Here is a 16,010-nt window from a genome sequence, read left to right on the forward strand (position 1 = left end):
ACTGTGTATACTTGATTTTATGATGATTTTTCTAAAAACTGTCGTCATATTATGATTATAACGATGTGTTCGTAAAAATCATTAAAATATTATTTTTATTTATAAAAATACCATCACATTTTATTGACGATAATTTTAAAAGAATCATCATTAAATGGTTACAGCGATGTTAGTCCCCCTGCATTCGTCCCTAATTATGTGGTCTAATTTATCATTGTCATTAATAAAGCATATCAGGTCAGGGAATTACTTAGTGTGAGAAATGAGAAGATAAAATTGTTTACCTTGAGTAAAAAATAAATGGTCCAAATCCAACTCCTTCCTAAATCTGTTTGTGCTCGGTTTTTCTACCCCTTCACTTCTCTTCCTCAACATACCTGTTCTTCTTTGAAAAAGTATTGGACTATAATAAGCCAGCAAAGATAATAGATAAGCTGACATATTCATGTGAACCGATTTGAATGCCTACAATAGAAGGATGGTTTGATATGCCAATTGATGAGATGCTTTTTTGGAACTGAAGTGCACTTTAATCTAATTTCAACAAAATCCTCATGATTATTTGTCTTTGCTCAATTTTTGGCCATGAGTTCTTAGTCCCATAGATGATAGATGCTTGCTCCATTGAAACAATCTTTATAAATTCTAACTCTTCAATTATTGCAATTATTTGTGAGGATTCATTTCATTGAGGGACAATCTTGATATTAATTATTTGATTCTTGATTTTAATCGAGTCACGTTGATACATTGATCTTTATATTTTGAATTTGCTATATATTTTTATCTTCTACTTCATGATCCAAAAATACAAAATTCTACATAGCACAAATTAAATAATTCACTTCAACGAGGATGTTCATTATCACCCATAACATTAACTTATATTAAAAACATCATGAAATCTCTTGAACACTTTTTTGACATTAGTATTATGTATGTATAGGGAATTATCCGAAGTTCTAATCTTTAACTAACATAAACAAATAGACTATTGTAGAAATATATTGTAGAGATATGGAACCACTCAATTTATCTTATGGAACTTATTGAAATCCAAATATAGAACTTACTATTTTATTAACCAAAAATATAATTTTGGCCTCGTTTGGATTTTTTTTTTTTTGAGAGAAAAGAATCACTTATGTGCTGAATCAATTCTATTTTTTAAGTATTATATATTTTTACACAACAATGACATATATTTCTCACGACGAGAGATCTCTGTCTATCAAGGTAAGATATCTTTGTTATACCAGTGTTTTTTTTATTATGATATTTCAACTTGTAATTAAAGATAGAAAGAATGCAAATGTATGTATAAAAATAATATTTTTAAAGTAACATTTATATAAATTAAATTAAATAACAAATAATAAAATATATGAAACTTGGAGCATTTTCTTTTACCACACAAATAAATAACAAATAATATTACGAAAAACAAAATAGGTATGTGAAATTAGTATAAACCCAATTCCAAAAAAAAAAAAAAACGTAGTATAAACCCTAGCAATCGTAAACCTGGAAGTGAGAGGGTTCATTTCCATTGACAGGCGATAGCTGCGAGTAACTCAACCTCCTCTTCAGAGCTTCAGCAATGGCGGCGAAGAAGCAGGACGCCGGGGACACCAAAAAGAGAAAGCGACTCAATACTGAAGCTCCCAAGGCTTCGAAGCTCGTTGCCTCAAAGAAGCACAAACCAGACTCCGTTGCTAAAGACAACAAGAACAAGAAGACGGCCCCTCTTACCGGCCGAGAACGTCGTCTTCATGCCAAGGTTTCTCTTCCTCAATAAATAGCAATTTCTGTTTTGTTTTATGCCAATATTAGTTAATTGTTGAGGCATTTAGAGATTATTTGTTTTTGATTGATTAGATGAGATTATGATTGTTTCGTATCAGGAACTAGCAGATGCTAGAAAAAAGAAGAGAAAGCGACATTTCACTCTTGAGCAAGTAAGACATATTATTTATTTATTTATTTATTGTTCTTTCATCAGTGCTGTAACCTTGATGGCTGGGAATTCACGAGGTGTTATTTAATTCTAAACAGGAGCTTGCACGTCTGTGGGAAAAGATGAGACGTCACAAGATTGCTAAAGAGGACAGAGCTAAGTATGTTCCTACAACAAGACATTAAGGACTGATATTTCTTTGTTTGACCCTTTTTCTTTTTCATTTAATTCTTTTTACTATGTCTTACTCGGTACTTTTACATAATTGAAGGCTAGTGACTGAAGCTTTACGAAAGATGAAGGGGAAGATTCCAGAGATTGTGGGCTCTCACATCTCATCTCGGGTTCTTCAGGTATGCTTGTTGGTATCCCTTTTTTTTTTCGTTCAATTTCAGTTTTACATACTTTTAGAGGAACTTGCATTTTAAATCTTTTGCTTTCATTTTGTTTTAACTGATAGACTTGTGTCAAGCATTGTTCACAAGCTGAAAGAGATGCAGTATTTGAAGAGCTTCGGCCACATTTTCTAACTCTAGCATTCAGCGCTTATGCTGTTCACTTAGTGAAGAAGATGCTCGACAACGGTAATGGTCTACTTGAAATATACTTTGTTATTTGTCAGTGTCACCTTTTCTTCTAATTGGTCATTCTCCATTTTCAGCTTCCAAGAAACAACTAGCAGGCTTTATCTCCACTCTCCGTGGTCATGTTGCTCCTCTTCTTCGCCATATGGTTGGATCGATTGGTATGTAACTTAGGTTTGGGCAGTATGTTGCTCGTGGCTGTTCATGGTTTACTTCAGATATGGTTCAAAAATTTTGATGACTCTCTAAAGGAAAGCTTGCCACTTTTTCTTTTTATGTATCTAGCTGTTTATTGACATTAAGCTTATTTTGGATCTGGATTGTTTAGGGTTTGAGATGGACTATAACAAGGAAGAGGGGGGGGGGGGGGTGTCCAAGTTTTCTTCTCACTAAATTTCTGCTGATTTTCATGCTCTGATATGAAATTGTTCAGTGTTAAAAATTTGAATGTTCAGCTTTTAGCCAGAGTCGTCAACTTCCCTACAATTAGTTTTGTGTATCTACATGTTATGCAGTTGTTGAGCATGCTTATGAGTTAGCAAATGCTGCACAGAAGCAAGAACTGCTTTCGGAATTATACTCCACAGAACTTCAGTTGTTTAAGGATCTAGTCTCATTGAAAGAGAGCAGGTAAAGACTCAGTTGTTAGGAATTACTTTTTAGCATCTTGGATAATGTTGGTAATCTACAATTCTACATCATTATAAGCTGTTACATATTTAAAATAATTACTGGAATCTGAAATATGTAACTGTTCTCAATTCTCATGGAGGGAGAGAGAGTGCAAAAGGACATATCGACCCTCTGCAAAAGTTACATAGGAAGAAAAGATGAAACTTCTGTTCTAACTTTTTTTTTATTTCTTCCAGACCTGTTTGAATTCCTATCAGCGAATTTTTAGGAGGGCCCAGGGGTTATGGAAATTGGGAAGTGAAAATTATGCAAAATTTAGTTGATTAATTTTTTACTATTTGCTTGATATTCCACTACTTTATATGTGAGTACACTGGAGATTTTGAAATAAGTTAAATTTGAAATACATTAATTAGGAAACATAGTACATTAGTTCTTTGAAGTCAACTTTCATTTAGATGCTTGCAGATGAGTAATCGCCTGATAGTAATTTGTATTGATAATTTTATTCTATGAATCTGGCAATGTATAGAGTAGTGTCAGGGACAATTTCTGCTTACAATAGTCGCTCCTTTCCCTCCCTGAATTGATGTTACTTAATTTCTTATTTTTACTGATCTTAAGTGGATGTGTAAGACATTCAATATGGTGATTTATTTATTTTTCTCTTGCTGGAGTTTTTTCCTTAGCTTTTTATTGCATGTCAGATTATCAGATGTGATGTCCAAGTTGGGTCTACAGAAAGGTTCAGTTCTGCGACACATGACGTCAGTGATTCAGCCAATTTTAGAGAAAGGGATAGTTGACCACTCTATTTTACACAGAGTCTTAATGGAATATTTTAGCATTGCTGATAAGGTACTTCTCTCCCGTTTCCCCAATATTTCTTCATGCCTTTTATTACAGCAACAAATTTCACAATGTTCTGTTATCTAAATAAGTTTTTTTAAAAGTCATCTGTCACAGATATAATCCAACAGTTATCAAGTCCACTCATTGTTAGAATGATTGGTACAAGGGATGGAGCCAAAATTGGAATTCTTTGTGTAAAATATGGGAATGCCAAGGTGTGTCTATCAATTTCTTTCTTATCAATAAAAATGTTTGGAGTACTCATGATGACTGAATGCAGCATATGATTTTTTCTTCTTCAAATTCCATTCTTAGGAAAGGAAGAAGATTATCAAAGGATTAAAGGGGCACATAGACAAAACAGCTTATCATCAATATGGGTGCATGGTAAGTAATTTGACTCTGTGGGGCTATATTTTTGGTTGCCTATCATATGTAAGGTTTAGTTATACCTTACACTTATCAAAGTCTATTGGTCATGCTGATGCCTCCTCTCCCTGGCTGCAAATAAAAAAGGTAAAAGATTTGGCCTGGTGAACCAAGGTCAAAATGGACACAATAAATTTGGAAATAGCTGTGAATCAAATTTGGACCCAGGTCATTTGATGGGGATTTGTTTTTACAAAACATCTAGGGGGTAAGAAAGCCTTACATGCTTGTATGAATTGGCATGCTTGTTTAACATATTGTTTGGGTTCTAAAATTTAGAACTGGAATTCTCTCAAACAATGGAGGCTAGCTCCTTGAAAAATGAATAACTCCCAAGATCCACCAGCTGAACAGGCGAACACACAGAAAAGTAAATGAAAGGAAACATTCCTGTGGGATTATGCAGACAGCACAAATTCTGAATAATTGCATACCTCCCCTCTCTCCCCACCCTACTTTGGAAACTGTTTGTACCCTCCTCAAGAAATATTCCAGTATTGCCTCTGATATTCTTCTTCTGCCAGATGTCCAGTACCGAGTACCAACATTTCCACAACTGACTTGTCATATGGCTGTACCTTGTTTATTAAATTACCCCTCTCTGCTTGTTTGAGTTTGCCATCCTCCTGATTCTTGGCCTTCTAGATTCACTTATTTATATGCCCATACTGTTCATTGGGTCATTGGCAAGTCTATTGACTCAATAATTCTTTCTCATATGTAGTTGTTACCCATGACTCTTAATTTTCTATTTGTTTTAGAATGATATATTTCCAACTTTAAAAGAAGCAATAACTCTCTTATCAGTGAAAAAGAATTATGTCATTGCCCCTAACTTCTAGTTTCTCTTAAGTTACCTTCTCTTCAGATTTTAGTATGAACACTCCGTTTGTGTGATTAAATTTTCAGGTGCTGGTTTGCATCCTTTCTGTTGTTGACGACACAAAACTGATTACAAAGGTTTGTTTGGTTTTGGTTTTATTCTGATTTTCCCATAAATAGTCCTTATTTATACACAACAAAATTTGTTTCATATCAAACACTAAAGCATTCATGTTGCAGGTTATCATTCGTGAGCTTCAGTCTATTCTAAAGGAGCTTGTTCTGGATAAGGTTTCTCCTTGCATACTTTACATATGATGTTTACAAGCATTGTAAATGAGAAGTCAATGTAGTTTTCATCAATTAAATAAATATTTTCTTAGAAATCCTTGTATGAATCTGAGCAGTTAGTATTTTTTGCAAGTTTTTTTAACCCATTTGAACCCAGCCAATATAGAAAGATCATTTGTTTTATATTTATATTCTTATGATGTGTTTATTACATTTTCTGGTTGTAAGTTTCTAAGTTCTGATGTTTACTTCTGAATTTTACAGAATGGAAGGCGTCTCTTACTCCAATTACTACATCCTAATAGTTCACGCTATTTCAGTCCTGATGATCTTGCTTCTCTGAATTTATCTATACCTTCTCTGTCTCTCAAGGTTACTTTTAAATCTATCTTTTCTGTTTTTTGGTACTTTGAAGCAGCTATATTAGTCACACTCTTCACTTGATTGCTATCAGGATCAGTCAGAAGCAAGCTTTCTGACAGAAACTTCAAAGGTTTCACTTGGTGACAAGGAATCCAAGGAAGACATAGAGGTGGCAGTGGATGAAGTTAATAAAGATAAAACTTCTGCGGATGATTCTGACCTAGCTGAGAGTGGGAAAAAAGACCCATTTGTCAGAAGGCAGGAGCTATTGATCAAGAGTGGACTTGCAGATGTGGGTTGCTTTAGCCTTTTTATTTTCTAATAATTTATGTTTTTCATGTTTCAAAAGTGTTTTATGCTGATTTTTGTCTGCCTCCTTTCCTTAATCTTTTGTTCCTGATTTCATTCTGAAAAAAGAAAATTTCTTTACCCATTTTCTGCTGAATTTAGAGGGGGAGATTTAGAGAGAGAAAACAATCTGTTAGAGAGAATTTAGACGATGAAAAGCTTTCTTATTCAAGAGAGTATGTAATACATAGGTTCTTCATATCATCCAAACAATAGACTCTTCATAGATTTATTGGAGACTATTTCCTAGGTTAATATTGAGTGCAACTCCCTACACGCTAATACCCTTGAGTACTTAATGTATTTTATCATGTGATACATGAATATATTATTTCCAATAATTTCTTATACTGTGTTCACATAATCATATTACCTCTGATCACTTTTAAGTCAGTTTTTCAGGATTTTTTTCTCAAGACAATATTAACTATTATTTTGTCAATTATACCCTTAATCCAAAATTTAATTATGTTACACATTTATCATGAAATTAAAGAGGAAGAGAAATGAAGAATAATAAATAATAGAGAAATCAATCAATGAGATAGATAAATTATGTAGTAGGAAATCTAATAATAATTTTAATAAAAAATAGAACATTAAGTGTATTTCTTAACCCCCATGTAGCAGCCTTAAAAGACACTTGAAAAAGGAACTTAGGTAGTACTGATTTTTATGATATGCAGATCTGGGTCCAGGTCAATTACTTGAGAATTATGAAGTGTTGCTGAAAATGCTGTTTGATTGTAACCTGTTATGCAGAGTCTTCTTGATATATGTATCGAGAGCGTGGGAGAACTGATACGGTCAAATTTTGGCAAAGAGGTCTTGTATGAGGTAATAAAGATGATATTGATATTATAATTTCACAAGTTCTTTAAATTTGTTAGCAAGCATTGCAGTTTTGGTCCTCAATTGCACAAGCAGGTTGCAACAGGGGGTTCTGATGGCATAATGCACCCAGTTTTGGATGATAAGATAAATTCTCTCCACAACGCTGTAGCTTCTCTTGCAGCACTGCCTAAATCAGAAGATTCACAAGAGGAGCATGTCCTTGAAAATTTCCATTCAAGTCGCACCATTAGAAAACTGATTTTGGATTGCCCCAACTTTGCTTCCACCTTATGGGAAAAAGCTTTAAAAGGGAAAAGTGAGTTATGGGTGCATGGCCACAGGTAGATTTAATTTACTCTTTAAGATTATTCTCCAATGAAAGCTGGTTGCAAAGGACTGATTTCTTACATATTCATTTTTGTCTTCTCAATATGATTGCAGCTGTAAGGTTATTTCTGCATTTTTGGAATCACCAGATCCGACTGTACTAAAACTTGTTAAAAAAGAGCTACAGCCTTTAATTGACATTGGAATTCTCAAGAACCCTAAGCCTATAGAACAAGCAAACCAATAATTGTCATGTATGGAGAAGGGAGCTATATCTCAAAGGGACAGGTTTGGCCCAAGTTATCAGTGGCTAAGTTATGATGTGGAGGCAGTAGCTAGCTTCTTTTCTGGATTTGTAGATAATGAGTTAAAAGGCTCAAACTAAATTTGATCGAGAAAGCTGCTGTGGTAATTTTGACAACCAGAAGAAACAGTAAAAATTACTTGATGTAATGATCTACTTTTGCATATTTTTAAAATGCAGCAATTTTGCAACACAGGGAGTGCTACCGGTCTATTGTACCATGCATGTGTTAACGTTCTTATTGTGTTCAACTGTTTAATTTGATTTTTCAAGCTATGTTGCCCGTAATTTTTTAATTAATCAATGCATTTTTTACGCCCGGTTCTAAATGAGTTGCATATTTCATCACAATTTCATAACGAAATGCAATTAATCCTTTAAAGAAGCGAGAATCTGACAATCGCATTGCGTTAAAAAAAATGTTTCTAGCTAACATTTTGATGGGACAAAAGTGAATTTGCTAGCAAACAAATTCCTTGATTTGACCTCAAAAACGGGAGGCGTGCAGCGCTCCTCCCTTTTCATTGTGAAGCATACTATTTCTCTGCAAGTACCAAAATGTTGAAGAATTCTTGTAAATATTGCTCCTGAGATGAGGGTAGCCTTGGTGCAAGTAGTCCGATGGGTTGAAAACTGGGGTTTCTTTCTCGAATCTATGCAATGACTTGCTTCTATGTAGAAAGCCAACCGGATCGTAAGATGGAGATGCTTTCCTTGACATTGAATTTGTTCGCAAACAGTTCTCTATCACCTTGGCCTCGTCCATGAATCTTTCTCTCATGTCCCTAATGTTTCTCCAAAGTTTAAAAGATCTTGATCTGGTGATGATATTCCATGCCTTGAAACCTGGCCCACTTGAATTGCCAGGGACATTGCTCGATGTATAAGGTATTCTTTTGCACTCGAAGCAGAAATGCTTACATCTCTCCAAGTCAAAGGCTTTTCTATTTGCTGCATTAGATAGACATGCGTATGCCTGCAAGAAAACCAGGGGCAGGGAATGAAGTTGTGATCCACTTTACTCATAATTGGGTGGGAGAATTTATGGAATATGCCTCTGCATGGGGTGTTAATAACACACCTTCATAAAAAGAAAAGAAATCATAAAAAATACCTCAGAAACGAGCTTGAAAGCAATTTCAGCCTTGGGGTGTTTATTCTTATCTGGGTGAACTTGTAAGGCTATAGTAGGAAAAAAAGAAAGAAAGAAAAGCTCCTCATTATTCAGGAAAAAGAGAGAGAAAGGAAAATGTAGATTTCTCATAGCCATAGAACCAGTTAAACATACCCAGTTTATGGTACCTCTTGCGAATGGCATTCACCCCTGCATTTTCTTCCACCTATGAGAACCCAATATGGAGAAACTTTACATCATAATAAGTAACCTATGTATGGTTTTCTTCAACAAGAAAAGAAAGGTTAAAGAACTTACTCCAAGAATGCAGTACCAATCAACGAAGGTTGGTTTTGAGAGAAGTGTATGATGAACACAGAGCACAGAACGCGTGGAAATGGAACAAATCTCTAATACCAACTTGGTCTTGGAGTCTGATTCTTGTCCCATTCTCCCCATTTGAGAGTGATATGATTGCGCGAATATTGGAAGTGAAGGACAAAACGCGAATTGGGGGTTACAAATAGTGAAGGTCGTTTCCTTTAGTTGATTTTGGGAGGGGCAGTAATAATAAACAGAGATGTAGCGGTTTAGAAAAAATAGCAACCTTTGCGGAGGAGATTTTTGACACTGGATCAGTTGGTATATGAAGAGGTTAACGTTAATCTCTCCAAATGGCAATTATTGAGAAGTATAAGGGAATTGTGTTTTCATATATTTAAATTAATATATTTTTATAATTTATCTATTATGTATTGAATTATATATTAATTTTATTATTTCACTATTGTGTCTCGTATGGGTTTAAAATTCACAGAGTGATTTTATTATTATTTTGGATTTCTAATACGTTTTCAATTGTTTAATTTTAATTTTAATAAATATATATTAATAGACGTGTCAATAGATATTAGATAAAATATATAAAAATAATTATGAAGTTTGAAAAAAATTAAAAATTTATCTTAGAGAAAAAATGAAAAGACGATAAATTATTCTCTTTGACTTATATTTATCCATCCATAGAATCTTAATAAGAAAAAAAAAATACTATGTTAACATTTGATTATTTTTGAAGGAAACAATGAAAATAAAAAAAAAATTGATGTGATAGGGAATGTTAAAAATAAAATTTACCAATTTTTTTTGGTAAAATAGGTTAAAACTTGTTGTTGATTAATAATTGATATTTGAATACTAATTTAAATCATGCAATGATGAAATCGTGATAATAATAAAATAACTATGATATAACATCGAGATAATACACGATAGAATTTAAGATATTTATAATTATTTTTAACGTGTTATTTGGTTATATTGTACGTTTGATAAATGGAAAAAAGTAAATATTATTGTTTATAAAAAATCAGACAGACAATAACTGTCAATACTGCTCAATCACAAAACATGCAACTGGCAACACTCTCCTATGTTACCACCATTTATTGCCTCTATGCATGCAAGAATTTTTCTTACAATTAATAAATTTAAACTCAATTTTAATTTTTTTTATATGTAATTCTGTTTCACTTTTAAAATCCAGCTACTGTTATTGTTATTTTAAAAAAAAGATAAACCCATAAAATTATGAATCAGTTTTGTGTTATTTTATTTTATTTTAAAAAATATTGCACTTATTTATTTTAATGAAATTCTGTTGTTATTTCTTTAGAAAATAATTAAAGTACAAGAAAGCATGCCTACAAATGAATGAATTTGTTTTTATCACGTAGCAACCCCTTCTCGTATCTTTCAGGCAAAACCCCACTATTATTTGAAAATTGACTCTTATTTTTTTTTAAATTGGAAAATATTATTATTTAAAAACTCACAATTTTCTAATTTCAAAATTTCAACTCATTCACTACTCTTTTATTATTAACTTTGTAAAATATTTTTTTTTGTGTCCATTACCTTTTTTGGCTATTTTTTTTATATAACTTTTCAATTTTCTCGTTGTTTAGATCATTATTTTTTTTTTGTGTCGGGCTTGACGACGACAGTGCCAACGGCGGAGCAGGGGTAGAGGGTGGTGACAGAGCGGTCGTTGGAGAGGCGGTGGTCGCCGCCAACCATGCTGAAATCGATGATGTGGCGATCGTCGCTGAGGATGTCAAGGTGCTCGATGCTGACGACGGCAAGGAGGCCAGAGATCACGTGGACCTCATGGAAGGTCCCGACGTCGTCGTCACCGAGGATGTCGTGGCAGCTCTTGGCGAAGTGCTTGTAGGCTTGCGGGCTGTCAAAGCTCCACACGATGGACCACACGATGGAGACCGGGGCATCGATCCCCTACACCACGACAGGGTACCACTGGTGCGGGGACACGACGTGTGTGCAGTGGCGGAGCCAGAAAAATTATAAAGCCTGGGCAAAAATTTAAAGATAGCAAATTCACATTGTATATAATATGTAAATAGTAATCAATCAAAATAAAAGAGACTCGTCATCTTGTCAACAAAAATATAGTTTAAAATAAAAGAGATAAACATAATTTTACAATAGCGGGTTAAATAAAATTACGAGGCAAGTGTCCTTTCGGAGACTTCTTTGCGGTAAATGTTCGAATAATATCAATATCATCAAGTGACTTGAATATCTCCCGCTCGGTGTAACATACCATCAAGTCATTGAACCACACATCGTTGATCTTATTGCGCAATTTAGACTTGATAATCTTCATTGCTGAAAAAGCTCTTTCAACGGATGCTGTCGACACCGGCAATATCAAAGCTAGCTCAATAAGTTTATAAACCAATGGAAATACCAAATGTTTCTCAGTTTGAACCATCTTCATAGCCAAACTTTGAACATCTTCATAAGTTTCAAGTTGATCCCTAATTGTTCCTCGGTCATCATCAGAAAAGTCTGCATGATAAATATCAGCAAGACGAGCAACCTGGAGAAAGAGTTCTTGGGGTCAAGACATGAGAAGCAATCAAGTATAATGTTACTTCCTTCACTAAAGCGGTGATCCATCTCCACACATATTTTATCAATAGCAACATAAAAAATCTCTGCACGGTAATGATGAAGATTAGTGATAGTCCTCCCTTCTGTTCTTGAACGACCCCGAACTGGTATTTCTCGAGATAATATCATTTACTTTATCTATTTTGAAACACGTGATTAAATTAGGGAATATCATTTTAAATAATTAAATTAGCCCTAAAATGACTAAATTTTGTATGTTCGCTTTAATATGTTTTACAAAAATAATCAATTTGTTATCAATTTTAAGAAAGTTTAGGGAAAATAATTAATTACTCAAATTTATTAATTGCCAAACATATCATGTCTCTTATATGTTTATAGTTGATCAACAATGGAGGCACGGGCGGAATCTGAAAACAAACACCACTGGTTTCCAAAAAGAAAAGAAAAAACCACAAAAAATACAAGAATGAAAAAGAAACTGGATGTGGCAAAGTGCAAGGAATCTAGAACAAGCATCATATTACAAAATAACCAGGGAAGGTACGGGCTTGTCAACTCCAAAGGATGAAGTTTCAAAAGTTGATATCTTGTTTTCAAAATCATTTCCTTTTTGCCCAATTCGCTTAAAAAATATCTAACGAGGATATGGCTCGGTGGCCCCAGAGCCTGGGCAATTGCCCAGGGTAGCCGGGCCTTGAAACCGCCTATGCGTGTGTGTGGTGGTGAGCCACCACGTCCGAAACAATCGTGGAAGGTAACATTTCTTAGTTTCATAGTGAAACTATGAATTTGTTGAATGAAACTAAGAATGAATGAATGATTTGGTGCGTTTTGAGAGAAAGAGAGAGAAGTTAAGTGAAGTTGGAGGGATCCGGTCTAAGGTTTCAATCACTTTTGGAGTTTGATGCATAATCAACTTGATGCATAATGAATGCTCTTACAAACAAACTCACAATCATAAAAATAAAGTGACAACATAAAGACTACTAATAAGAAAAATAATAACCAACAAACATATAAATTTAACAAGAATAATTTACAAGAATGATAACACTAATGAGTTTGTTTCACAATAATTTCTCTCTTCATGTGTGTTTGTTTCACTAATTTTTTACTCTTTTTCTCTTTTTATACTAAAGATTGCCATCAATTATAATAAATAAGTTTTCTTGAAATTTGAAACAAAAATAACTTTTAATACATCCATTTAAATAAGTTTTATCTAGTCAAATCTAATATTTCACTTTACGTTTAAATCACCTAAACCTTGATGATAAAAATTTAATTCTCACTATATATTAAATATACCTTATCTTTTGGCTTGATACTTTATATTATTAGGTTGTTATTATTTAAAATTAAGTTTTCAATTCTAAATTTTGAAGAATAAAATGGTCTAGTAAAAGTGGAGAAAAAGAGTTATGATTCTCTACCGCCTCCTATTTTTTTATGCAACTTTCAAGTTTCAACTAGTAAGTAGTAACATATTGTTGGGCTGAAAATAGAACCTCATAAACAACTACGACAGTTGTAGAAGTTCAGAGGTTGTTCTCTAAAGAATTTTGAAAGAATGATTAAATCTAAGATGTTGAATCAAATGTAATTGGATTAAGTCATTTACCAGTTACTCTGGCCACTTTTAATGATTTCTATCTCAATATCTATTTAAAGTATTGCTTTATTTTGTGAGGTTTGTGAGGGTATTGTGAAAAATTAGAAACTCACAAAACATTTATGAAAAGGAAGCACCCTCCTTTTTTCATACTTGGAGGCACATAACACTTGTGCAGATGAAACGTGACAATTGCTGGTAGAAAATACATGAAGGGGCATGGATTTGGGAGAGGTTATGCTACTGTTGGGGTAGGTAGATTGCAATATTATTTTGGTACTATGTCTTTAAATTCAACGAGAAATTACCCGTGAAGATGGGATGGGAGAGTTCAAGTAGGGTGACCCACTCATATAATGCCCGGTTGAAGCTAGCATAAAAAGGTGCTCTGAGTAGGTTAAAAAAATAATCAAATCATCTAATAGGTCCCTACCTTGTGTCCCTTTGTTCGAAAGAACGTATCAGTTTTTCATCATCTTCTTCTAATTCATTATGGGTGCCGTGTACAATGCATCTGATAACCTTCTCTCCTTGGAAATTACCTGCTAAGTTAGGTGTTCACTAACTATAATGGTTTGGTTGAAGTTACTTATAAATGATAAGGGAATGCTTTATTTTATTATCTTTTCAAGTGTTTGAACTTAATTATTTATTAACTTCAGCTTTGATTATTTGTTGTTGGTCAATTAAAATAAGTTTTGAAAGCGCAAATTAACATGTTGCAATGAATGTTTTAACACTTGAGAATGTATGAAAATAAGAAAAGAAATATATTACATAAGAAATGAAAGTCACCTAACTTTTTTTATGGCTCCCCACAAGTATTCTTTTTAAATTTAATCCTATTCAAGGCATTGTCTAATACTAAATATGAAGACATCTCTTAACAAATATTTAAACCTATATTTATGAAATTTTACCTAATTTAATGAAGAGTGTGTTAAAGATGAGTGTATATATAAGTTGTTTTTTTGCTTTGTAAGAGCAACAAAAACGGCTTCTTCGTTGTCATGTATTAGTTGAGCCTTAGGTGAAAATGTAACAACTATTTAAGGGAAAAGCTAGCTTGTCCTGCTTCAACTTGGTTTTGGCCCTCAATCTTCAAACAGCTTAGTACCTTTTCCAATTTTCAATATAGGATGGACTAGAGGCTTTCCCCATCACCAGTGAGTTGGAGCATACTAGGGATTTGATTCAAGGAAGAGTTTTATTCTGTACATTTCGACTATTACTGAAGCAGAATATTAAATGTTCCCTTCACATGAAGTAGTATAAAGTTTGAATCAAATAATTCGTTGTACTGTTCCTTTAGACATTGGTAACTGAACTTTTGTTTTGAGTTTAGCAACTGCATCCAAGCTTTGTTTTGCATGGGGACAAAATTCCAGTAGGGTAAGGTGGTAGTACAAAAATTATTATTATGTTATTTTGAAGCTCTCATGGCCCAACATACAGGTCAACAATAATTGCGGAATTGTGGGACAGGGTGGAAATCGAAGTCTATGCAAGCCTATTAGCTATTTGCTTAATTATGTATGTGGCGCTGTTCATGAGGCGTCCTAGGAAATTTTCTACTACCCAAGTTAGTGATGAGGTGGTTTTGCTGGAGGCATGGCCAATTGGTAATATCCCAATTAATCCAATGATAAGAATAGTATATTGCTCTCAACACCTTTGGAAAAGAGGATAAGGGGACAAATAAAATAAAACAGAGATAAAGGAAAAGTTTAGCATCTAGGCCTTCATTTTGAAGGTCTTTATTCTGCATATGACACAATGACAGTACATTAATTGCATCTTCTGGTCAAAAATAAGAGTACTTCATCTTTTGCTTTAACACCACTCAATGTAAGATCCTGAATTCCAAATGAAGCTGCTATGCTAATGCTATCCCTTACATTTTTTTTTTTTTTTTTACCCACACCATACATTAACAGCAGCATACGTAGCTCGTGCGTAGGACGGCTGTAAAAAAAATGGATTATGTAAAAATGTTTGATATATATTTTGAAATTTATTATTCATAATTAATTTTGATAAATTAATACCTTTTATAAAAGAAAATCGTAACTAATATCATCGTATCATCTTCAAAATTTTATATCTATATTGTATCATCTTCAAAATTTTATATCTATATGCAAGTAAACCATAGAATTCTTGCTATCTAAATATTTACATACTGCTGTATACAATATATAAAATGATAATTATTTGGTTAAATTGCTTCGCTGGTCCTGAATTATTTTTTAAATTGAGTAATTGATTATACAAATTTTTAATTGACTTTTTAAGATTTTTAAAACTGCTATAAATTATTATATTTTAGTAGTTTTAAACTCTCCTATACTAACTTTGGAGATCTTTTTGTTTAAGTCAAGACTTTAATTAATTTTAGTTTAGGCGCCTAAATAATGTTTTTTTTGAATAAATTAAAATGAATTGAGTAATTTAACCATATGACACCATAAACTATTGATACCACTTCCTACCTCGCAGGTACGGATGTGCAAAAAAATCTTGGTTCTAATTGAATTAATTGATTTTGAATCAAACCAGTTATATTAAAACAAACTGAACTTGAACTGCTTTTCAAAATT

The 16,010-nt window shown here is 33.3% G+C and overlaps 2 protein-coding genes and 1 pseudogene across 2 annotated transcripts; 1 reads left to right on the plus strand and 2 right to left on the minus strand.

Moving 5' to 3' along the window:
• Nucleotides 1–1,501: 1,501 nt before the first annotated feature.
• LOC114420008 (pumilio homolog 24-like) lies at nt 1,502–8,048 on the plus strand. Its single transcript, XM_028385846.1, has 17 exons — nt 1,502–1,780; nt 1,905–1,958; nt 2,056–2,117; nt 2,229–2,310; nt 2,418–2,541; nt 2,619–2,702; nt 3,057–3,171; nt 3,882–4,032; nt 4,128–4,241; nt 4,342–4,413; nt 5,365–5,415; nt 5,518–5,568; nt 5,833–5,940; nt 6,023–6,223; nt 7,042–7,116; nt 7,207–7,454; nt 7,555–8,048. Exons 1-17 carry the CDS (start codon nt 1,601–1,603, stop codon nt 7,685–7,687), a joined length of 1,905 nt encoding a protein of 634 aa, XP_028241647.1. The 5' UTR covers nt 1,502–1,600; the 3' UTR covers nt 7,688–8,048.
• A 78-nt stretch (nt 8,049–8,126) lies between these two features.
• On the minus strand, nt 8,127–9,504 carry LOC114420009. Its single transcript, XM_028385847.1, has 4 exons — nt 9,177–9,504; nt 9,033–9,084; nt 8,859–8,926; nt 8,127–8,720 (listed from the first exon to the last, which is right to left on the minus strand). Exons 1-4 carry the CDS (start codon nt 9,315–9,317, stop codon nt 8,232–8,234), a joined length of 750 nt encoding a protein of 249 aa, XP_028241648.1. The 5' UTR covers nt 9,318–9,504; the 3' UTR covers nt 8,127–8,231.
• A 1,325-nt stretch (nt 9,505–10,829) lies between these two features.
• On the minus strand, nt 10,830–12,559 carry LOC114420738 (annotated as a pseudogene).
• Nucleotides 12,560–16,010: the final 3,451 nt, after the last annotated feature.

The sequence above is a fragment of the Glycine soja genome, chromosome 7 (genome assembly GCF_004193775.1).
Source record: "Glycine soja cultivar W05 chromosome 7, ASM419377v2, whole genome shotgun sequence".
In the NCBI taxonomy this organism is placed as follows: Eukaryota; Viridiplantae; Streptophyta; class Magnoliopsida; order Fabales; family Fabaceae; genus Glycine; species Glycine soja.